Here is a 24,623-nt window from a genome sequence, read left to right on the forward strand (position 1 = left end):
AACTGCACTTGAATTTGGTGGCCTTGGATCCAGCTTGAAGTGGTATTAAACTGCACTTCAATTTGGTGGCCTTGCACCCTGCTTGAAATGGAATTTCAAGGAATAGCCATGAGTCCACTGCCAGCCCACCAGCCGTGAGTGAGCTGCCAGCAGATCAGGCTTGAGGGACTGAGCTGCCACCCCAAGAACCCATACCAGTGCTCCAGAAAGCCCCCCCCATTGGCCACCAATATTGGAATTGGTGGAGAGGTGGAATATTGCGTCGGGGGACCAGCCCTCCCGTGTGAACATGGGACCCAACGGGTCCCACTTAGTCTAGTATCTTCTATACTATTACTAAAACTCTTCGTCTGGTTGTGGCTTTGTGTGTGTGTCAATTTCTATTTTCCTATTTTCTTCCAAACGCTAGGCCACAGCCTTCCCATTTTCAAACATTCTACTCACATTTTTTCCCGTCGAGATGATAAACATCTTCCCATCGCATTCCCACCTATATTTCCGGACTATTTACTTGTTTAAAGTTTTTTAAAAAGCCAGAAAACTCACCCATTGCGTAAAAAAACCCCGAGTGACGTCACAATGGACTCGCAAGGTAGGACTGGAGGGGTACTCCAGCGCACTCGCGTGGCGGCCGGTGCCCGACGGGGAGAGTGGTGCTGGAGCTGGAGTGAGATCTTAGCCCGGAGCCGAAAAAGAAGCCACCGCTGGAAGCAAGGACAAGCCTGGGTCCGGGGTCAGGGTCGGGCCCACTGGAGCCCAGGCGGCGGCCCAGCTGATGGCTAGAGTCTACAGCCAGGGCCAAGTACGAGAACCAGGCCGAGTTCCAGGCCCTGGTGCTGCTCTACGACCTGGGTAGGTCCTGGGGCAGGGAATGGGAGTGAGGGGAGGAGGATGAGGGAAATGAGGAGGAGGTAGATGGGGTGGGGAGTGGGGTGGTAGAGAGAGATGGAGGGGGGATGGAGGAGGAAGACACCCTCTCTAGCCCCCTCCCTCTCTACCCTCCCTCCCCCTCTCTACCCCCTTTGTATCTACCCTCACTCCCACCCTCTACCTCCTCCCTCTCTACTTTTCCTCCCCCTCTCTACCCTTACTCCCACTCTCTCTACCCCCTCCCTTCCCCTCTCTACCTGCTCCCTATCTACCCTCCCTCCCACCCTCTCTACTCCCCTCCCACTGCCCCCTCCCCCTCCCCTCCCTCTCTACTCCCCTCCCTCTCTACTCCCCTCCCCTCCCTCTCCCTCTCTATCCCTCCCCTCCCTCTCTAACCCATCTGCCTCCCTCTACACACATCCCCCTCCCCCTGCCTCTCTACGCCCTTCCCTCTCTGCCCCCCTCCCTCGCTACCCCCACCCCCATCCTTTCTACCACCCCTCCCTCTATACCCCCCTCCCTCTCTACCACCTCTTCCTCTCTAGGGATTGGTGAAGAGGAGGAGGAGGAAGTGCTGGGGGATGAGGAGAAATGAGCTGTGCCTGTGCAGTTGGGGGCTATGCGTGAGCGGTGCAATATTGCGTTGGGGTAATGGGTGAGTGGTGGAATCTTGCATTGGGGGAGCAGGCCCAACGGGTCTGCACTTTGTCTAGTATCTATTAATTTTCCCATGGTTTCCTATCATTTTAACCGCCCAAATAATGACCAAAAATGTGTACCCAACATTTTGTAGAATAGCTCGAAGGATGCATTTTGTTTTTAACTAGCAAAAGCATAATTGCATTATTACATCCAAGCAACTGCCAAACTTCTTTTTGAACAATTTAGTTTCTTAAAACGAAATACGTTATAGACAAAAACAGATCCTTTAACATTATGATGGGTCTAGTTAAATATCAAACAATTCAAGATCTATCAGTCTAAAACCTCTTTCAGTGCCTAAAACACTCAGCTAATTTAAACCTTCAACACTACAAGAACAATAACCCGTTTTAATTTTCATATTTCATAAAATTAATAAATTGTGAAATGAAGCAACTAATCATTAAGAATAATGTAATTTATAAACTTACAGCCATTTCTAAAACATAGAAACTCCAGTGCACAATCTGCACTCTTGTCTAAATGGAAATGAACGTCATCTACCAATTCATCATAAGGAGAAGCTGACTATTTCAACAATTAATTAAGTTACAAAAAGTAGCAATCGTGGTTCTGCAGCAGAAAGTATAGAATTAATTTCCTACTAGTCCAAGTGGGACTTGTTGGGTCCCAGTCACACGGGAGGCCTTGTCCCCCAACGCAACCAATTCTCCAACACAATATTCCACCACTCCACCCTAGCCCCTAACTGCGCAGGCACGGCTCATTTCCCCTCATCCCCAAACACTCCCTCCCCCTTCCCTTCATGTGTGGGAGCGAAGTGGGGTGAGTGGCGGGGAGGGGGGGGCGGGTTGGAGGGGAGGAGGGGTGTGTGGACGGTGAGTTGTAGGGGGGGAGAGGGAGGTATGGGGAGAGGGTGTGTGGGGGAGGTGAGTGTGTGGTGGGGGGAGTTGTGGGCGGGAGGGGTGTAGCTGGGATGTGGGAGAGGGAGTGTGTGCAGGAGGGTGTGTGTGTGTGGGAGGGGGGGTATGTGTGGATGGGTGTGTGTGTGTGAGAGTGTGTAAGTGGGGGGTTGTGGGGGGAGGGGTGTGCGAGCAGGGGGTTGTGGGGGAGGAGTATCTGGGCGGGAGGGTTGTGGGGGTGGGGGGGTTGTGGGGGCCGTGGGTTGTGTGGGCGGGGGGGATGTGTGCGCGGGGGTGTGTATGTGGGTGGGGGGGTGTGGGCAGGGGGGCTTGTGGGGGAGAGGGGTGTGTGGGCGAGGGGGGCGTTGTGTGGGGGGTGTGTGGGCGGAGGTGAGTTGTGGGGGGGGGAAGGGGGGAGTGAGCTCAGAGAAAAGACGGGGGAAGAGCCATGGGGGAGAGGGAGGCATCACGGGGGGGGGGGGTGGGGGTGGGGGTGGAGGAGCCAGCGAGGGGGAACCGAGGGGTAGTGGCTGGAATTGGCGGTGCGATGGGCTCACAGCGGGCGCTGGTTGTTCTCCTCCGCCGGGATCAGAGTCTCCGCTTTCCATTTGGCGACATCTCCGACTCCGAGCTGGACTGGGTATTCGACGCTGGGCTTGGCTGGGTCGGGTCTCTGGCGCTGGGCTGTTTCGGGTCCCTCCGAAAAGTGTGTCCAGTTGGAAACTTCTGCCGGCCATCCACAGTTCCAGTAAAGACGTGATGGCGCAGGAAGGGGTGGATGGTCCCGGGGAGTGACAGGGGAAGGGATTAATCTCGCCGCTGACTGGCAGAAGAGACCAATCTGCGCATGCGCGTTTTTTAAGATTATTAAACCTTGCTAACTTTTATGACATTCAACCAATCGGAACGAAACTTGGCATACTCACAGCACAGGAGAATGGTGAGTGAACTGGCAAAAAATCGTAGCTCTATCGCGAACCGTTTTTGCGCAAATAGAAAGGCCGCGCAAACCGCAAGATCAGAGTTTTAGTTATGTATAGAAAATGCATTCTGAGGAGCCACAATAAAGAAGAAAGACCTGCAGCATATTTCAACAGATTGTAGTTTGTGTCCCATCTGTTTGGTTTTGGCTGCGAACACACAACAGATGGACTAGTTATCACTTAAAAGCATGAATAACACCAGTTCTGGACTAAATTTAGCATCTATTTCTAACTGGAAATATTCAAGCTGATCATTAAAACAATAAACAAATAAAATTGCACACGTTTATAATTTGCACATTGGAGATCACAATGGCATTAATCATCTGCAGAGAACAGTTAAATGCTGTACACCCAATACGTTTTCACATAAATTTGCCACTGCTGTTCTCTATAGGCCCTCCTCTTCCTCTGCTTATTCTTTTTGTCCTCGATGTACTGAGAAAATGCTTTTGGATTTTCCGTAATCCTGTCTGACGATCATAATTTGACCCCTTTCTGCCATCCCACTTTCCTTTTCAAGCATCTCCCTAAATGTTTTATACTTGATATTCCTCTCCCATCATTAGTTCTCCATCCAGATACTCCCCGACTTACGCAATAGACGACCTACGTAAACTTGCACTTACATGAACAATTCTGTACTCCGTCCCTAGTGCAGTCAAGGCAGTTTGTAATTTCTACCACTGTACAATTACTCAGGTCTACATCGGAAATTAGCCAGCAATGGCAGAAGACCACGTGCCGCTGAAAGTGCCCCAACGGCGAGAATGAACTCAAGCCAGCAATGCATTCCCAGAAGGCTGCAACCCTCAGAAAGTGCGCAGGACGTAACTGATCCAATTAATGCTCTCAGTGAGTTATTTCGGGCAGGAGATGGGGATGGTCATTCCGACTTATGTAAAATCTGACGTAAGAGTTCACTGAACATAACGCTTATGTAGGTTGGGGAGTGCCTGTACGTGGATATGCTTCTATATTTTTCTTTATCCTACTTCGGCTGTCACTTGGATGGAGGATAACATGCTTACATTCCAGATTTGGTGTTCTGAGATTATATATAAAGTCATGAGGAAATCAAGGCTATTATCAGTGAGATAAAAGTTGCTTGTCAGTGCAGGCAGCTTGAAAGATTTTTTGCGCTCCTTTCATTGTTTTTGTTTAGTCTCTACACTCCCAAAGAAACCCGAGGTGCTCACTGACTTTCCCAGTGTTTTTTTTCCCCCTCCAGTTTGAGCAGGCACAGGCCAGGGATTGTCACAAGATATAATGAAGGTGTTGCATTTTCATAATGTTTTAAGAAAATTGTTGCACCATTTGGTCAAACCGGCACAGAATCTCGTGCCATGACATAGCTCAGAGTGTAATTGGCACTAAATATTGTCTCCTAAACCTCTGTAGGGTTTCTTGCGATAGTACACTTCTGTCTCCCTGAATGTCCTTGTCCATCAAATTTCCAATCTTCATATCTTGTGGAAAGCTGCACCCTCTGGAGAAATGCATCCTGTGCACGAGCAGAACTCTCTTAAACACATGGTAGAGGTTCTGCACCAGTGGAATATTAATGAATAGGTTTGCATGGTGAAGTTTCAGCTATCCTGCACATTACATTTGATTGTCCAAAATACTTTTTAAAAGCTCAGCCCTTGTTCCAAGTTCAATTGATCTATCACATAGTAACACAAATTGAGTCATGCTTTAAATTTGTTAATTTTATTTGAATATAGAATTGGTACGGCACAGAAATGGGCTCTTCTGGCCACCTCATCCATGCCAATCATGTTGTTTACCTACACTAATCCCATTTACCTGCATTAGGCCTGTACCCTTTTCTGTTTAGTTTAGTTTAGAGATACATTGCAGAAACAGGCCCTTCGGCTCACCAAGTCTCAGCCGCCTAAGATCCCCGCACACTATCACTAAGGACAATTTATAATCTTTACTGAAGCCAATTAACCTACAATCCTCTAAGTATTTGGAGTGTGGGAAGAAACCAGAGCATCTGGGGAAAGCACACGTGGTCAGGATTGTAGCGGGAGAACGTACAAACTCCGTATAGACAGCACCCGTGGTCAGGATTGAACCCGGGTCTCTGGCGCTGTAAGGCAGCAACTATACCGCTGCACCACCATCCTTCTAGTTCGCATCTACACACTAGGGACAATTTACAGAAGCCAATTAACCCATGAACCTGCACGTCTTCAGAATGTGGGAGGAAACCATAGCATCTGAAGGAAACCCACACGGCCACAGAGAGAATGTATAAATTCTACTCAGACAGCACCCAAGGTCAGGATCGAATCCGGATCTCTGGCGCTGTGAGGCAGCAACTCTACCACTGCACCCTGTGCAGCTCTGGCAATTCAATTTGTAATTGGAATTAATTTATAATCACAATAAACCAGAAATGCATCAGCGTTTCTGTATCTCAGCAGCTAGATATCATTTTCTTGGTCTTAAAGATTACAAATAATTTGTTCATTTGTTATCCTTGCTGATAATGTTTTTAATGACACAATGTTTCACTTGGTGAGATTCATTAAGATCAACGATGAAATGAAAAAACAAATTAGTTCCACTCAATTCACATAATATAGGCATAGTTTTATTATTGTCACATGTACCGAGGTACAGTGAAATGCTTTGTTTTGCTTGCTATCTAAACAGAAGATATATAACATACATAAATACAATCATGTCAAACCCAAATACAATAGATAGAGCAAAGGGGAAGAGTGTAGAATATAGTTCTCATCATTATAACATATCAGTTCCATAGGCAACGTCCAATGTCCACAATGGGGTAGTGGTGAATCAGACAGTACCATAGCTTATGGAAGGACCATTCACGCCTGATAACAGAGGGGAAGAAACTGTTCCCAAGTCTGATGGTAAACGCTTTGAAGCTTTTGTACTTTCAACACATTGGGGGCAGTGAGGAGGAATGACCAGTCTTTGAATATGTTGGCAACTTCAAAGCAGTATGAAGTATACTGTATACCATAGCATCTGAAGATACCATAGCATCTGAAGGAAACCCACACGGCCACAGAGAGAATGTATAAATTCTACTCAGTATACTTCCTGAAGTATAGTTGGAGTCTATGGTGGGAAGTCTGGCCTATGTGACTGACTGGGCTACATCTATATTTCTTGGCAATTACTTGCCGTCTTGGGTAGAGCTGTTCCCAAAGCAGGCTGTGATACAACCTGACAGTATGCTTTCTATGGTGATCAGTAGAAGTTTGTAAAGAGTCACTGGAGACATGTGGAATGTCCTTAGTCTCCTCAGGAAGTAGAGGCATTGGTGAGCCTTCTTGGCGTCGCATAAATGTGGTTGATTCACGACAGATCATTGGTAATATTAACACAAAAAAAATTGAAACTCTCAATCAATTGCACTTCCTCACCATTAAGGTCATGTACTCCACCATGCTTCCTGAACTAAATAACTAGTCCCTTCGTCTCCGGGACATTGTGGGAGAGGTTATTATTCGGATACCACGTCACTAAGTTCTCTACCTCCTTCCTGTACTCTATCTCTTTATTGTTCAGGATTCCGCTCACCAGAGTGGTTTGAGCATAATTTAGCCATACAATTGTGAGTGTAGAGAGGGGATATATTACATTTTGACATAAGGTAAGAGGTCATTGTTATTTTCCCCCCACCACATCCTTTATGCAGTTCATTAGGTTAGTTACTTAAGCTCTATATTAAAATTTAGGCTGGTTTTGAGACCTGGGAAAATTGGATGTGTCGATGTGGAAGTTCACTGTGATCACATTCTGCGATTTCACAACAATGGTGTTTCCTTTTCAGGATGGAGGTGTTGTTATTTACAAATATAACATAATCTCAAGTTGTCTTTTGAAAGAGACAATGCAAAAACAGAATTTAGAAAAACAAGAAAGTATTTAACTTAGGTCTTGAAGAGCAGTTCTTGAAGAGCCCTACTGATAAAGTTCTTCCCTGGTTTGACTTCCCAAAATGTAACACCTCACATGTGTTATCACACCTTTTATATTCTTATTATCCAAATTGTTGAAACAGTAATGGGCCGTCACTGAGGCACACCACTCCAGGCTTCCAGTCTGACAAACAACCTTTCATAATCAGCCTCTGCTTCCTGTGATGAAATCAATTCTGTATCTGTCACTGGATCCCATGCGATTTAACTTTCCCGAGCAGCCAATTATGTGGAACCTTATCAAAGGCCTTGCTAAAGTCCATATAGACTACATCTATGGCCCTGGCCACATCAACCTCTTTGGTTACTTCAAAAAACTCAATCAAATTTGTGAGTCACGATCTCCCACATGCAAAACCTAGCTGACCATCCTGACTGACAACACAATTACTTGCTTAAAGATTGTGAACGCTGGGAAAATTATCATAAGTTGACACCACATTTTGTGTAGGAAGGTACTGCAGATGCTGGTTTAAACCGTAGACACAAAAAGCTGGAGTAACTCAGTGGGACAGGCATCATCTCTGGAGAGAAGGAATGGGTGACGTTTCGGGTCGAGACCGTCTGAAGGGTCTCGACCCGAAATGTCACCCGTTCCTTCTCTCCAGAGAAGCTGCCTGCCCCGCTGAGTTACTCCAGCTCTTTGTGACCACCTTTTGTATGTTCCATTTATTCTGATTCTGCTTCCAGACTTGAGGGTGGGAAACATCCTCCATTTTTGGAGGGCATATTGCCAAGTACCTATGTGAAATGGTTATGTTTTTTTTATAACATTCAGATATCTGTTTTTTCTCTTCTTTTAATAAAGTATGTTGGCTTGGATGCTTTAATTTATTGAAAGCTATGATTTACATGCATAAAGCAGAAAAGGTAGTGAATGTTCACATAATGCAATACATATTTCCCAGATGTTTTCAACAAATTTACTATGCATACAAATTAATAGAAACGATCAAATCAAACATTTTGCTTCAGAGCTTTAATATATTTCTCAATTTTCTGTGTATTCATTATACATAATAAAAAAAAGTTCCCCTTAGTCTAGATGGATCAGATATTAAGAGAAACCTAGTTTCAGAAAATGTAATAGAATTAAAAAGCAATTTTTATAATCCTTCCTTTAATTATGTTATTGCTAAAATTGAACGGATGTTGGAACAACCAAAATCAAGCATATCTATTTTTTACAGTAGTTTTCCTCCAAATTAACTGCTCCATTTGGATGAACTACCTTTGCCAAATTTACAACTTTCAAAGCTGATGTTTATATATATATGTCGATCTATAGCAGCATCACATCATTCAAAACAGTGGTCAACCTGTTGAGTTCTCCACTACAGAAGAGGTTAAATCACTGAATATATTTTCGGAAGGTTTCAGGACCAAAGTTGCATCAACTGTAAAGAGACAGCAGACAAAGATATTGAGATGAACAATTAGCCATGGTCATAAAGAATGGTAGATAAGAATGAGTCAAAGGGGAGAATGGCACACATCTGCACCTATTTTCAATTATAAAAAATACAAGGATAGTGTTCAATCTACTGAAAGAGGAAATAAGTAAGCAAATAACAGCTGTCAATGTGCGTTGGGCAGTACAACACAATTTACTCACTAGAACTCTTACCCAGATGTTCACTGGTCTCATCTCAAAAGACAATCTTGTAATACGAACAGAATCTTGGGACACTTTCTTACTTTACCTACTTATACTTCTCAAATCTGACTACTCTAAAGGAATAGATCTTTGAGAAACTTGTTGAGAATCCTTCTGAAGAACTTGAGAATGCACTACTTCAATGTGCATTTATTGTCATAAGCCTTATGTACAGCTCTCAACTTAATCATCATTATAAATTAGACTGTGGGACCCGTTGGGTCCTTGTCACACAGGAGGCTTGGTCCCCCAATGCAATATTCCACCACTCACTCATAGTCCCCAACTGCTCAGGCACAGATCATTTCCCCTCATCCCTAGCACTCTCTCCCCATCCTCTTCACCCTCTCTTCTTTCCCCTCTCCTCCTCCCCTCCCCCAATCATTCCCTCACCTCTCTCCCCCTACCCTCAGTCACTCCCTCCCTCCATAACTCCTTTCCCCTCCCTACCCCCCTCCGATCCCCCACTCCTCACCTCCCCTATCCCCCCCACTATCCCTCCTCACCTCCCCACTACCCTCCTCTCCCACTGTACCCCACTCCCTACCTCCTCCCCTCCTCTCCCTCTATTCCCCATCCTCCCCCCTTTCCTCCCTCCCTCTTCTTTTCCCTCTCCTCCTATCCTCCCCCAATTCCTCCCTCACCTCTCCTTTCCCCTACCCTCAGTCACTCCCTCCTTCCCTCCCTACTTCCCTCCTCTAGCTTCCCCACTCTCCCTCCTCAGGATCTCGAGGTTGCCGCTCCTTGCGTGCCCCGGAGAAGCATCAGCCGTCGGTGCGGTTCCTCGGCTCGGCCCGGAAGCACCAGCAGCTACGGCCGCGACAGTGTGTGGGCGGGGGCGGGGGGATGGAGAGCTTGGAGAAAAGACAGAGGAAGAGCCGTGGGGGAGAGGGGGGTATCACGGGGGAGGGGGGCAGGAGGCAGCGAGGGGGACCAGAGGGGAAGGGGCTGGAGCTGTGGGGTGTTGTGATGGTGGCGCGTTTGGGACTCACAGCGAGCGCTGGACGTTCTCCACCGCCAGGGTCAGATTATCCGCTTTCCATTTGGCGACATCTCCCGTGCAGGGTCGCTTCCGGTCCCTTTGAAAATGGTGTCCAGTTGGAGACTTCCGTCGGCCACCCACAGCATCCCTCAGCTCCAGTAAAGACGCGATGGCACAGGAAGGGGCAGACCGTCCTGCGGAGTGACAGAAGAGACCAATCCGCGCGACGCTGACTGGCAGGAGAGATCGATCTGCGCACGTGCGTTTTTTAAGATTTTTAAACCTCGCTAACTTTTACAATATACCACCGATCAGAACAAAACTTGTTGTACCCGCAGCACAGAACGGTGAGTGAGCTGGCGAAAAATCATAGCGCTATCGCGTACCGTTTTTGCGTAAATAGAAAAAACACGCAAACCGGAAGAGCACAAGATCAGAGTTTTAGTTATGTATAGATGCACATTCCTAGTTCCCCCACACCCTTCTCTACATCAATCAACTGTAGTCTTTAAGATCTTCAAATTCTCTCTCTCTCAGGATCAGTCTCCTAAGAAGACATGCGGATAAGTCATTAAGGAATTTTCATCCGCTTATTTAAATATCCTATGGTGTTTCTCCATCCCAACACCCAAGTAACATGGAGCATGTACTGCAGTCAGGAATGGCTAGATTTTAATACAAAGACTAGCAAGTCCCAGGGTTAGCAGGCACGTTTGGAAAATTGTGCCATTAATCAACATAATAGTTACTCGGGTGAGGCACTTTTCAAGTGTGCTTTCTTTGCATAGGTGGATCAACCTATGCAAAGACTATAGAAATGGGCACAGGCAAGGGATGGAGGGTCTGGACAAAATGCCTGAGCAGGTGTATGATGACTATGGCAGTGAACCTTAAAAAAAGTCAAGTGTACAATGTGGAAGCAATGTCGATATATAATATCAGAACCAGCATTCAACATCTAATTCCTGATATAATGCCAGAAGTTTAAACAAATCAAATCATCTATTCTGTATTTCTTTCTCAGGGAACATGGAAGGCAATCTCATACCCTCCAAGATAATGAATAGGATACCACTTGGAAAATATTCTATACATTCTTCACAATATGCTGCCTGGTTACTGGTATAAAATGGACACAATGTGCATGAATTTGCAATAAACTTACATTATACAGAATTGATCTTTTACATGAGAAGGGAAGAACAAACAACGGGGGAGTAGCCTACATGATCCATATGAGAAGGCAAGAATGAATTGGACGGTGTCTCTTTCAGTCATTTGCCATGCCATCCTTTTAGAGCAGCAATCAACTGCAATACTCTTCATCCTTTATTATTTTCATGTGAAGAAATCATTCAACTTTATTTGCGTCACGTCTTCCTTTTCTCCAGGTTTGTCGTTGTAAGAGGGAATGGTACAGAAAGAGATGGGCAGCATACATCAAGAGCAACATGAGAAAGGAAATAATTTATTTCATGTTGACAATGAAAGCAGCCAGGAAGCAGCAGGAATCTGATGATACAAGGAGAATATGGCTCAGGATTCCAACCCACATTTCTACTTATGAGCATCTAAGCCCCCTCCTTAAAGATACAATGCAAGATAATTCATGCACTACTGCCTTCCCATGCATAATCACCAGTGGTTTCAAAAAAGACAAGAATATTTGATCCATGGTGATGAGCAGAAGGGAATCAAAAGGAGGTGAGAATGTGCCAGCTTACACTCATGACTAAACCCTGAAAAAAATGTTTGAGCACCTGTATATTGACATTGAGTCCAGTCTCCAAAGACATGTGGTGAGATACGTTCATTTTATTTCTTTGTGGCAATCACTTATGCAACTGTTTCACTACAATCTACCAGTCATTAATCCCACAAACCACTGAGTCCAGAGTCGCTACCTTGCCGCTTAATCAAACACTTGTCATCGTATCTGAGCCTGACTGTAACCAAGTCATTTGAACACAAAAGTGTGCACACCATTTTTCATGTATCACTGTTTCCTATATTACCGGTTTTCCAAACAGAAACCAACTGATCAATTGACAAATAAAAGTTTCCATCTACCTGGATAATTGCATGTGTCAGCTGTCTGTTCCATACCCACAGTGCTGATTGACTTCAGATCAGGTGACTGACTTGACCACTCAAGAAATGACAATTATTTAGTTTTGAAAAACTCCTTTGTTGCTTTAGCAGTATGTTTGGGATCATTGTCTTGCTGTAGAATGTACTGCCGGCCAATGAGTTTTGAGTCATTTGTTTGAACATGAGCAGATAAGATGTGTCTATATACTTCAGAATTCATTATGTTACTACCATCAGCAGTTGTATCATCAATGAAGATAAGTGAGCCAGTACCTTCAGCAGCCATACATGCCCAGGCTATAAGACCCCCACCACCGTGTTTCACAGATGAGGTGGTATGCTTTGGATCTTGGGCAGTTCCTTCTCTCCTCCATACCTTACGCTTGCCATCACTCTGATATAAGTTACTCTTTGTCTCATCTGTCCACAAGACCTTTTTCCAGAACTGTGGTTGCTCTTTTAAGTAATTCTTGGCAAACTGTAACCTGGCAATCCTATTTTTGCAGCTAACCAGTGGTTTGCATCTTGCAGTGTAGCCTCTGTATTTCTGTTCATGAAATATTCTGCGGAAGGTGGTTATTGACAAATCCACACCTGACTCCTGAAGGGTGTTTCTGATCTGTCGGGCAGGTGTTTGGGGATTTTTCATTATTATAGAGAGAATTATTGTCATCAGCTGGGGGGGGGGGGGGGGGTCTTTCTTTGCGACTAGTAAGCTCACCAGTGCTCTCTTTCTTATTGGTCCAAACAGTTGATTTTGGTAAGCCTAAGGTTTGGCTGATGTCTCTAACAGTTTTATTCTTGTTTCTCAGTCTAATAATGGCTTTTTTGACTTTCATTGGCACAACTTTGGTCCTCATGTTGCTAAACTGCAATAAAAGTTTCCAAAGGTGATGGTAAGACTGGAGGAAAAATTAAGTGCTGAGAGACTATGTATAAACACAGCTGCAATTTCTACATGATGAAACCAAAATGTATAAAAATACCCTTTAATAAAAACGGACAATGTGCACTTTAACCACATGTGATTTTTTTCTATTACAAATCTCAAATTGTGGAGTAGAGGCAAATAAATAAATGACGGGTCTTTGTCCCAAACATTATGGAGGGCACTGTACATCATGCACAGTAGGACCTATGGAGTATTGTGGAACCAAGGGATCTTTGTGCACATCTTCAAAGATTCCTGAAGTCGGCAGCATAGACAGATTGGTTAATGGAGGTGGCACGTGGGATTAATTCCTTCATTAACATAGGTACAACACCAAGCACATTGCCCTCCATAAGGTTTGGGACAAAGATCCGTCATTTATTTATTTGCCTCTGTACTCCACACTTTGAGATTTGTAATAGAAAAAAAATCACATGTGGTTAAAGTGCACATTGTAGAATTTTAATAAAGGCCATTTTTATACATTTTGGTTTCACCATGTAGAAATGACAGTAGTGTTTATGCACAGTTCCCCCCCATTTCAGGGCACCGTAATGTTTGGGACAGCAATGTCATCTAAATGAAAGTAGTCCACTTAGTTTTTTGTATTGTGGTGCATATCCTTTGCATGCAATGACTGCTTGAAGTCTGCGATTCATGGACATCACCAGTTGCTGGGCGTATTCTCTGGTGATGCTCTGCCAGGCCTGTATTGCAGCCATCTTTAGCTAATGCTTGTTTTGGGGGATAGTCAATAGACAATAGGCAATAGGTGCAGGAGTACGCCATTCGGCCCTTCCAGCCAGCACTGCCATTCATTGTGATCATGGCAGATCATCCACAATCCATCCACAATCAGTATTCCGTTCCTGCCTTCTCCCCATATCCTTTGACTTTAAGAGCTCTAACTCTCTCTTGAAAGCATCCAGAGAATTGGCCTCCACTGCCTTTTGAGGCAGAATTCCACAGATTCACAACTCTCTGGGTGAAAAAGTGTTCCTCATCGTTCTAAATGGCCTACCCCTTATTCTGAAACTGTGGCCCCTGGTTCTGGGCTCCCCAACATCGGGAACATGTTTCCTGCCTCTACTGTGTCCAATCCCTTAATAATCTTATTTGTTTCAATAAGAATCCCACTCATCCTACAAGCCCAGTTGGTCCATTCTTTCAACATATGACAGTCCCGCCATCCCGGGAATTAACCATGTGAACCTACGCTGCACTCCCTCAATAGCAAGAATGTCCTTCCTCAGATTTGGAGACCAAAACTTCACACACTACTCCAGGTGTGGTCTCACTTGGGCCCTGTACTCTTTGCTCCTATACTCAACTCCTCTTGTTATGAAGGTACTCCTTGACAATTAGCTTCTGACTGGGAACAAATGACCACAATTCCCATTTGGCCATATAACCTCGTTACAAAACACCAGGAACACCATAGCCCCAAAGATAGACTCAAAATGCTGGAGTAACTCAGCGGGACAGGCAGCATCTCTAGAGTGAAGGAACGGGTGACGTTTCGGCTCGAGACCCTTCTTCAGACCCGGCACGTCACCCATTCCTTCAAATACTGCACACAATCGTTTGCATAAAACGAGTTGCAATGTATTGATGTTATGTACAAAAAGCTACAATAACTCAGCGGGCCAGGCAGCATTTCTCCTTCAGTTTTCAGTCTTTCAGCATATAAAAGGTATGCTCAATTGGGTTCAGATCGGGTGATTGACTTGGCCATTCAAGGATTGATCATTTGATTGCTTTGAAAAACTCCTTTGTTGCGTTAGAAGTATATTGGAGTGACTTTAATAAATATATTGTATATTGGAGAGACTTTAATTAATTTTGACAGGAAATCAAGTGGGGGGGGGGGGGGGAGGGGGGTTGAGTGTGCTTTTTAAGGCAAGGCTCTTTGCAATAGCAGCAACTCACTAATAATCTACTCATCAGTGCCAAGTGTGTCTCTTGACAACATGGCTCCAGGTCTCATTAGAGCCTTAAATGCAGATATGGAGATGGAATCAGTGTTCCAACGATGAGGTGAAAGTGACTGGGTTTGATATCAAAGCAGTAGTTAACAAAGTGTAGCAGCAGAGGGATTCCCTTGATTCACACTGGTCGGTGTTGAGACCACACTTGAAGTACTGTGTGTAGCCTGGACGCCCAGCTACTGGAAGGACGTCATTAATTTGAAAAGAGAACAGAAGAGATTCACCAGGATGTTGACTGGGTTTAAATTATAGGAATAGGTTGGATAGGCTGGGACTTTTTTCTTTGGAGCGCATGAGGCCGAGGGGTGACTTTATTGAGGTGTACATCAGGGCTCTCGCTTAACTTTTTTTCCCTGTTGCCAGCCGGGCAACCTAGGCAGCTTTTTAGGTTTCCAAATGACAGTTTAGGTGGCCATTTAAATGGCTTGCATGACGCGTGCGATAATGTGCTCGGACGAAGTGCGTAGTTACCAGTCGGAATTATACTCAATGAAGCATTCACATATTATTTCTGTTTCAAATAAAGTCATAAACTAAACATATTCACCAATCAAGACATGATATATCCCACAATGACATGCAGCAAAATTATAAGACAGTATCTCAACTCTTTTTACACATTGCAATTAATGCAATTTCTATTAGTTCTTTCCACTTCCAAACAAAAATGTGGTTGGATTATACAGCGTATGATTAACCTGTGTCAATAAATCCTGGACCATGGTAACATATATGCGTACGTATAGTTGTGAATGTTGCTCATTAAATAACTACAGTACTGATACTCCATATTAAGAGCTTTGATTTGCCGTTAAAATGAATTCTGTAATAACGTGTCAATCCATCTTTATGGATTAAAACAAATAATAACATTGGGAATTAAAACACATTTGATTGCATTACATTATCGAACATATTCAATGTTCGCTCTGAAGACATTTCCAGGACAATAGGGTCAGGGAGGGGGGTGTGTGTGAATCAGTGCGGGGTGGATAGATGGCGGGGGGAGGGGGGTTAGAAGGCAGTCGGTGCAGAATGGATGGATTGAGGCAGGTGAATTAGTACGTGTTGGTTGGAGTAGGTAAAATTGTGAGGGGAGAGCACGGGGGATGACAGTGGTGTTGAATGGGGGGTTTCAGTACGGGATGGATGGAGGTAGACAAAAGTGCTGGAGAAACTCAGCGGGTGAGGCAGCATCTATGGAGCGAAGGAAATAGGCAACTTTTCGGGTCGAAACGGGGGGGGGGGGGGGGGGGGTGGGGGTAGATGGGGGGGTTGGCACAGGGGATGTCAGTGAGGACTGAATAGAGGTGGGAATGGAGATCAGTGACGGATGGAGAGGAGGAGTCCCAGGATGGGGGGGGGGGGGTAGGGGCCGTACAAGAGAGGGAGAGAGAGAGAGAGGGGGGGGCGGGCGAGGTAGGGAGGAAGGAAGGTCAGCGCTCCTCGGACAACATCGCCCTTGGCTGGTGGGATTTCCTCGCCACCGCCTCCCCTCCTCTGCCAGCCAACAGCAAAGCGCGGGGCCGAGCGGTGCAGCTCAAAGATCCTATAGCTATAGGACCTTTGTTGCAGCTGCTTCAGAAGGGTCGGAGCGAATGACGGGCCCCGCACTTCGGCTCCATTTCCTCCTCCTCCCGCCCCCGCCTGCCCTGATAGCGGCCGCTGCTTGCAAACCCGCTAACGGCGCACGCTGAGGCCTCCCCCTCCCTCCCTCCTCCCGGCCTCGGTGTGCGGGAGGATTTGTTTTGCAAGCGCCGTTAGCGGGTTTGTAAGCAGCGGCCGCTATCAGGGTGGGAGGAGGAGGAGATGGAGCCGTTGTTCGGGGCCCGTCATTCGCTCCGACCCTTCCTCACCCGGCACCTAGTATCTTTCCCACGCATTACAGCCGTCACCGCCGACACAAAACGTCGCGTTCCTTTTCTCCAGAGATGCTGCCTGACCCGCGGAGTTACTCCAGTTTTTTGTGTCTACCTTCGGTACAAACCAGTATCTGGTTGCCAAGCCGGGCAAAAATGACTCGGTGTTTTGGTTGTCCGGCGGCGCTTTGAGTGGTCAGTGGCGCCCAGGCAACCGCTAATTTCAAGCCCTGTGTACATGATCATGAGGATTGTGGATAAAATGAACCTTGACTCTTTTTCCCCAGGGTAGAGGATTCTGAAACTCGAGGGCATGGGCTTAAGGTGAGAGGCGAGCGATTTATAAGAGACCTCAGTATCCAGAATGCACCGGCAGAGGAAGTTATAGAAGCAGATACAATTATGACTTTTAAAAAACATTTTGACAAATACATATATGCACTGGAAGAGATTAGAGTGATTATGGCCAACTATAGTCAAATAGGACTAGTCCTGTATGCCAACTTGGTCAGCATGAACAAAGTGGGCTGGCATTATCTCTCAGCCTAAGATTGCATAAGTTCTTAAAGTCTGATTCCTATACCCAAACATCGACAGCTGCTTCATCAATTACAACTTCCATGATAAATTCAATATGAGAATTGCCAAGTAATGATTGGGTTTTCTTTAGCTCTATTAACAATATCTCAGACAATGAAGTAATCACTGGATACATTTCAGCCTGTTCTCTTAAGTTATAAATGTTTTCATTGTACATATGGCTAGACAATATTTACTTCCAGCATGAATCTAACCATTATCCTTGATATTGATCAAATATGATCTGTAGGCCAACAATGATCAGAAATATAACTAATGCAATGTATGAATTTTGAAAGATGTAAAATTCACATTTAATTTTGCATATTTTACAGAATTAAATAAAAACTGAGAGAAGCCACATAACATCACAGACTGTTTAATCAGAATAATAACTTGTTCTTTATTCCCAAATCTCTTCTAACCCAAACAAGGCACAAATCAGGTGTAGGAAAGGGTAATCCCCACAACAAGGAGATTGCAGCTCCCATATTCAAGGAGCTCAAAACCAACAAGAACAAAACAGGCTGCTTGATTCGCATTGCAATGAACACGTTACACTTCCACTCATCCACCAGTGTTCTGTTTGCAATCTACAAAATAATAGCACTGACAAAATCTGTGACCTCCACCCACCAGATGCAGGCAACAGACAGGAAACTTCAACATCTCCAGAGCGCCCCTCACCGAGTGGGGCTTGTATCATTGTTGGTTTTATTGTGCAAAGTCATTGAATTCCTTACATAATGTTTGGGACAAAGACTCATCATTTATTTATTTGCCTCTGTACTCCACAATTTGAGATTAGTAATAGAAAAAAAAATCACATGTGGTTAAAGTACACATTGTAGGATTTTAATAAGGGCCATTTTAATACATTTTTGTTTCACCATGTAGAAATTACAGGTCCCCCCATTTCAGGGCACCATAATGTTTGGGACACAACAATGTCATGTAAATGAAAGTAGTCATGTTTAGTATTTTGTTGCATATCCTTTGCATGTAATGACTGCTTGACGTCGCGATTCATGGACATCACCAGTTGCTGGGTGTCTCCTCTGGTGATGCTCTGGCAGACCTGTATTGCAGCCATCTTCAGCTTATGCTTGTTTTGGGGGCTAGTTTCCTTCCGTTTTCTCTTCAGCATATAAAAGGCATACTCAATTGGGTTCAGATCGGGTGATTCACTTGGCCACTGAAGAATTGCCCATTTTTTAGCTTTGAAAAGCTCCTTTGTTGCTTTGGCAGTATTGTCTTGCCGTTGAATGAACCGCCGGCCAATGAGTTTTGAGGCATTTGTTTGAACTTCAGCAGATAGGATGTGTCTATACATTTCAGAATTCATTATGCTACTACCATCAGCAGTTGTATTATCAATGAGGATAAGTGAGCCAGTACCTTCAGCAGCCATACCTGCCCAGGCCAAAAAAAAACCCCACCACTGTGTATCACAGATTAGGTAGTATGCTTTGGATCTTGGGCAGTTCCTTCTCTACTCTATACTTTGCTCTTGCCATCACTCTGATATAAGTTAATCTTTTGTCTCATCTGTCCACAAGACCTTTTTCCAGAACTGTGGTTGCTCTTTTAAGTAATTCTTGTCAAATTGTAACCTGGCCATCCTATTTTTGTAGCTAACCAGTGGTTTGCATCTTGCAGTGTAGCTTCTGTATTTCTGTTCATGAAGTCTACTGCGGAGAGTGGTTATTGACAAATCCACACCTGACTCCTGAAGAGTGTTTCTGATCTGTCAGGCAGGTGTTTGGAGATTTTTCTTTATTATAGAGAAAATTCTAGTGTCATCAGCTGTAAAGGTCTTCCTTGGCCTGCCAGTCCCTTTGGGATTAGTGCTCTTATTCTTCTTAATTATGTTCCAAACAGTTGATTTTGGTAAGCCTAAGGTTTGGCTGATGTCTCTAACAGTTTTATTCTTGTTTCTCAGTCTAATAATGGCTTTTTTGACTTTCATTGGCACAACTTTGGTCCTCATGTTGATAAACTGCAATAAAAGTTTCCAAAGGTGATGGAAAGACTGGAGGAAAGACTCGATGCTGAGACCTCTCTTATACCTGCATTAAGGAGGCATTTAAAAACACCTGAGCAATTACAAACACCTGTGAAGCCATGTGTCCCAAACATTATGGTGCCCTGAAATGGGGAGACTATGTATAAACACAGCTGTATTTTCTACATGGTGAAATCAAAATGTATAAAAATACCCTTTAATAACATCTGACAATGTGCACTTTAACTACATAAGATTTTTTCTATTACAAATCTCAAATTGTGGAATACAGAGGCTCGACCCGAAACGTCACCTCTTCCTTCTCTCCAGCGATACTGCCAGTGCTGCTGAGTTACTCCAGCATTTTGTGTCTGACAATGTTTTAGTATTTCCAGCATGAGCTACTTTTCTTTCAGATTTCCAGGATCTACTGTACTTTGCTTTCTTTGAGACAAAATCAACCTGGCTTGGCAACTAACCTGATGGATGTATTATGAGAGATGTAAACTGCACATTTAATGTTACATATTTCACCGAATGAAGTAAAAACTGGGACACATGCATGAAGTAAGGTTGAAAGGAAATATTTCAAAAGGAAACTAAAAAAAGTTTTCCCCCATTGGATTACATACAATTTGTTTTAAGATTCAGAAGTTATTCAGCAATTATATCTTTGTGCACTTAAAACAATGATTCCACCACATTCAACAAGGCACAACAATTTTACTGATCTTTATACCAATAGTGTGAAATAGCTGTAGTTCTCAAACTCCATCAAATGCTTAGAGTACAGCAACCTATAATGTACAGAAGCAGGGTTTTACTGACAGAGACGTTCATGTTTAACAGCATGTGTAAACTGAGGAAATTAAGTTTTGCAGTAATTACATTAAATAGTGGCAAAGTCATTGCCATTGCAAACAATTTGCCATCTGGCCATTGCAAAACATCTATCATAATGTCTAGCATTTTAAAAATACAGTAAAACTATCGAGGAAGAGGGGATTAAATTACCATATTTTTGCTCATGAACTTCTTTGGTTCAATCACAATATCCAATGGAGTGAATTTCACAGGCTCCTTAATCTGCCTCCTTGATCTCTTGGTCCCATCTGGTAAAGTTTCCATGGTGATGTCTGCCTCCAAGTCACTACTCCCTGCTTGGTCACATTCTGAGCATTGCCTGGAGGATAGAACAGAGCTTCAGCAGAGTGAGATAAAGAGAAAAAAAGTAAAATTACATTACCCTTTTCTGCATGAAGTTATAACATTTCACTAGAACGCTCTCCAGATTTCAATATTGCTATCCACTGTGTTTTTCAGTGATAGCAATTGGGTTCCTTCCAAATATTTACTCAATACTGCAGTAAACTTGACAACCACAATGTGTGACCAAGTCACAGCTAGCAATAACTTTAATTCCTATTTTACGGAGTTTTGACCTGATCTTAAGTTACAGAGAAAGATTGGAATGGGTGGTACTTTTTTCTTTGGAGCATAGGAGGGTGAAGGGTGATCTTATTGAGGTGTACGAGATCATGAGGGGCATGAAAAAAGTGAACGCTCACAGACCTTTTACAATAGAAGATTCTAAAACTAGTGGGCATTGGGTTAAAGTGAGAGGGAAGAGATTTTAGAGGGACCTAAAGGGCAACGTTTTCACTCTGAGTGTTGTCCCTATTGGGAATAACATGATTCCCTGAGTTTCCTGACAAAGAAAACATGCTTCATATCTACCTGAAATGAGAAACATTATATTTTCTGCAAACTGGTCAATTGCTTTTCACACAGAACTGAAGTACAAGTGCACAATAATTCCTCCTATGAATCAGAACAAAATGAGCTACATAAAAGACTAAACAATGAGACACTTCTTACCCTTGAGGATTTTTAACAGGGATATAAATTGCACATCTTCAAATAGGTCATGGCCCATGACAAATCCAATCATGCTTAGCATATAAATATATTTTAAAATCTCATGAACCACAAAGGAAAGGGCATGGAATTAACCCCCCCCCCCCCACAACATTTAGACTTTGGTACATTAAGGCTCAAAAGAATTCATAAAAGCATGACAAAGGTGAGACAGAACAATCAATACAACTCAATTTCTCTGCAATGATCTTATCTTGCAGAGTGTGTTCAGACTAATTAAAAGTGATGCACAAGTATGTGATCTGGAGCACAGATCAAGCCTGCATTCACAGAAAGGACAGCTGCCAGTTCTGCAAAATAAAATGTGTATTCATCTTGGGCACACTTTCACTAGCATGCTAAGATTTAATTTATTGCCAAATATATGGATATTTATTGTTATTTGTGGATCATATACAGTGGCTTGCAAAAGTTTTCATACCCCTTGAACTTTTCCACATTTTGTCACGTTACACCCACAAATGTAAATGTATTTTATTGGGATTTTATGTGATAGACCAACACAAAGTGGCGCATAATTGTGAAATGGAAGGGAAATGATACATGGTTTTCAAATTTTTTTACAAATAAAAAACTGAAAAGTGTGGCGTGCAAAAGTATTTAGCCCCCTTTACTCTGATACCCCTAAATAAAATCCAGTGCAACCAATTGCCTTCAGAAGTCACATAATTAGTAAATAGAGTCCACTTGTGTGTCATCTAATCTCAGTATAAATACAGCTGTTCTGTGAAGGCCTCAAAGGTTTGTTAGAGAACATTAGTGAACAAACAGCATCATGAAGCCCAAGGAACACACCAGACAGGTCAGGGATAAAGTTGTGGAGAAGTTTAAAGCAGGGTTAGGTTATAAAAAAATATCCCAAGCTTTGAACATCTCACGGAGCACTGTTCAATCCATCATCCGAAAATGGAAAGGGTATGGCACAGCTGCAAACCTACCAAGACATGGCCGTCCACCTAAACTGACAGGCCGGGCAAGGAGAGCATTGATCAGAGAAGCAGCCCATGGTAACTCTGGAGGAGCTGCAGAGATCCACAGCTCAGGTGGGAGAATCTGTCCACAGGACAACTATTAGTCGTGCACTCCACAAATCGGGCCTTTATGAAAGAGTGGCAAGAAGAAAGCCATTGTTGAAAAAAAGCCATAAGAAGTCCCGTTTGCAGTTTGCCACAAGCCATGTGGGGGACACAGCAAACATGTGGAGGAAGGTGCTCTGGTCAGATGAGACCAAAATTGAAGTTTTTGGCCTAAATGCAAAACGCTATGTGTGGCGGAAAACTAACACTGCACATCACCCTGAACACACCATCCCCACTGTGAAACATGGTGGCGGCAGCATCATGCTGTGAGGGTGCTTTTCTTCAGCAGGGACAGGGAAGCTGGTCAGATGGGAAGATGGATGGAGCCAAATACAGGGCAATCTTGGAAGAAAATCTGTTAGAGTCTGCAAAAGACGAGACTGGGGCGGAGGTTCACCTTCCAGCAGGACAACGACCCTAAACATACAGCCAGAGCTACAATGGAATGGTTTAGATCAAAGCATATTCATGTGTTAGAATGGCCCAGTCAAAGTCCAGACCTAAATCCAATTGAGAATCTCTGGCAAGACTTGAAAATTGCTGTTCACAGACGCTCTCCATCCAATCTGACTGAGCTTGAACTATTTTGCAAAGAAGAATGGGCAAAAATTTCAGTCTCTAGATGTGCAAAGCTGGTAGAGACATACCCCAAAAGACTTGCAGCTGTAATTGCAGCGAAAGGTGGTTCTACAAAGTATTGACTCAGGGGGGCTGAATACTTTTGCATGCCACACTTTTCAGTTTTTTATTTGTAAAAAAATTTGAAAACCATGTATCATTTTCCTTCCACTTCACAATTATGCACCACTTTGTGTTGGTCTATCACATAAAATCCCAATAAAATACATTTACGTTTGTGGTTGTAACGTGACAAAATGTGGAAAAGTTCAAGGGGTATGAAAACTTTTGTAAGCCACTGTATAGATAGACAATTTCAAATGTAAAAGACGGTTTCTCTTTACAAAGGAAGAAATTAAAATTGAAACTCTACAAACCAATTTTAATACAATCTAATTTGTACACAGAACGCACAAGTATGAGCGTATAGATGTTTTTGTGTTCAGAAAATCTGGACCTTTACAGGAAAACAAAATATACAGACCAGAACATGGTCAGCCATAAAATGTTTAAAACTGAAATCCAACGGAATAAATTATCAATTAAAAGCAACAGCGGCTCTCTTAATTCAGTAACTTGCTTCTTGATACCTGCCTAAATTTAACTTAAAGGGGTTATGTTTCTCAAACATCTAATCTATATTACATGTGATCAGTTTGACTGTGATCAAAATAATTCCTGACATTAGACATCTTATAAAACAATTTGCTATGTGAGAGCAAATGTAAAAAAAAGGACCGAAACTTCATACGTCAATTCATTTCGATACTTTTACATCCTGCTTAGAAAGTCTCAAAGCACTTGACAATGAAGTACCTTTGCAGTACAGTAACATATGAAACATAAAACCAACTTGTGTACAGCAAGGTCTCACAAACAGTAATAAATTATTGATGATTAAATTCATTCTAATATTGCTCAGAGATTGATTTTGGCCAAGAAACTATGAATAACTCTCGCGCCATGGGATTTATGTGACCATCAGAGAGGGCTGACTGGGTACCTCATTTGAAAGTTACTACCTCTGATAGTGAGCATTTAGGAAATGCTGAAATGCTTAAATCTGCATCTATGATATTAAAGTGAAAGTGCAACTAATGGAGCTATAATTGGCACCAAAAACATACAAACTAATTGAACATCGCTCCAACAAAAACAAACCGTGACATTCCTATTCCATACATTATTTGATTATTTCTCAAACAATAGACTTTTAGGACCAAATTTCCTCCTCAGAAAACTCTAGATATATATTAAAAAAACACTGGAGTAACTGAGTGGGTCAGGCAGCATCTCTGGAGAAAAAACAGGTGATGTTTCGGGTCAGACCCTTCTTCTGACTGATTGTGGGGGGAAGGAAGAGGAGAAAGCTGGAGAGGATGGGCGGTACAAAGGTTGGCAGGTAAAAGTGGATAGAGGTGAGGGAGAGGTTGAGACAGATAGTTGGGCAAAGGCCAGAGATGAAAAGACAGAAGGTGTGAAAAAAAAGGATTGAAGAGTTGTGAATTGC

General features: G+C 43.5%; 1 protein-coding gene across 3 annotated transcripts in view; it reads right to left on the reverse strand.

The window, feature by feature from the left end:
• phf14 (PHD finger protein 14) overlaps positions 1 to 24,623 on the reverse strand; it is a 241,562-nt gene that overhangs the window by 108,887 nt on the left and 108,052 nt on the right. For all 3 annotated transcript variants that reach the window (XM_033045737.1, XM_033045746.1, XM_033045727.1), the window contains exon 14: positions 20,493 to 20,661. In XM_033045737.1, the coding sequence (XP_032901628.1) occupies positions 20,493 to 20,661 (169 nt within the window). The remainder of the gene's footprint in view (positions 1 to 20,492; positions 20,662 to 24,623) is intronic.

Source organism: Amblyraja radiata, chromosome 2 (genome assembly GCF_010909765.2).
Source record: "Amblyraja radiata isolate CabotCenter1 chromosome 2, sAmbRad1.1.pri, whole genome shotgun sequence".
Taxonomy (NCBI): domain Eukaryota; kingdom Metazoa; phylum Chordata; class Chondrichthyes; order Rajiformes; family Rajidae; genus Amblyraja; species Amblyraja radiata.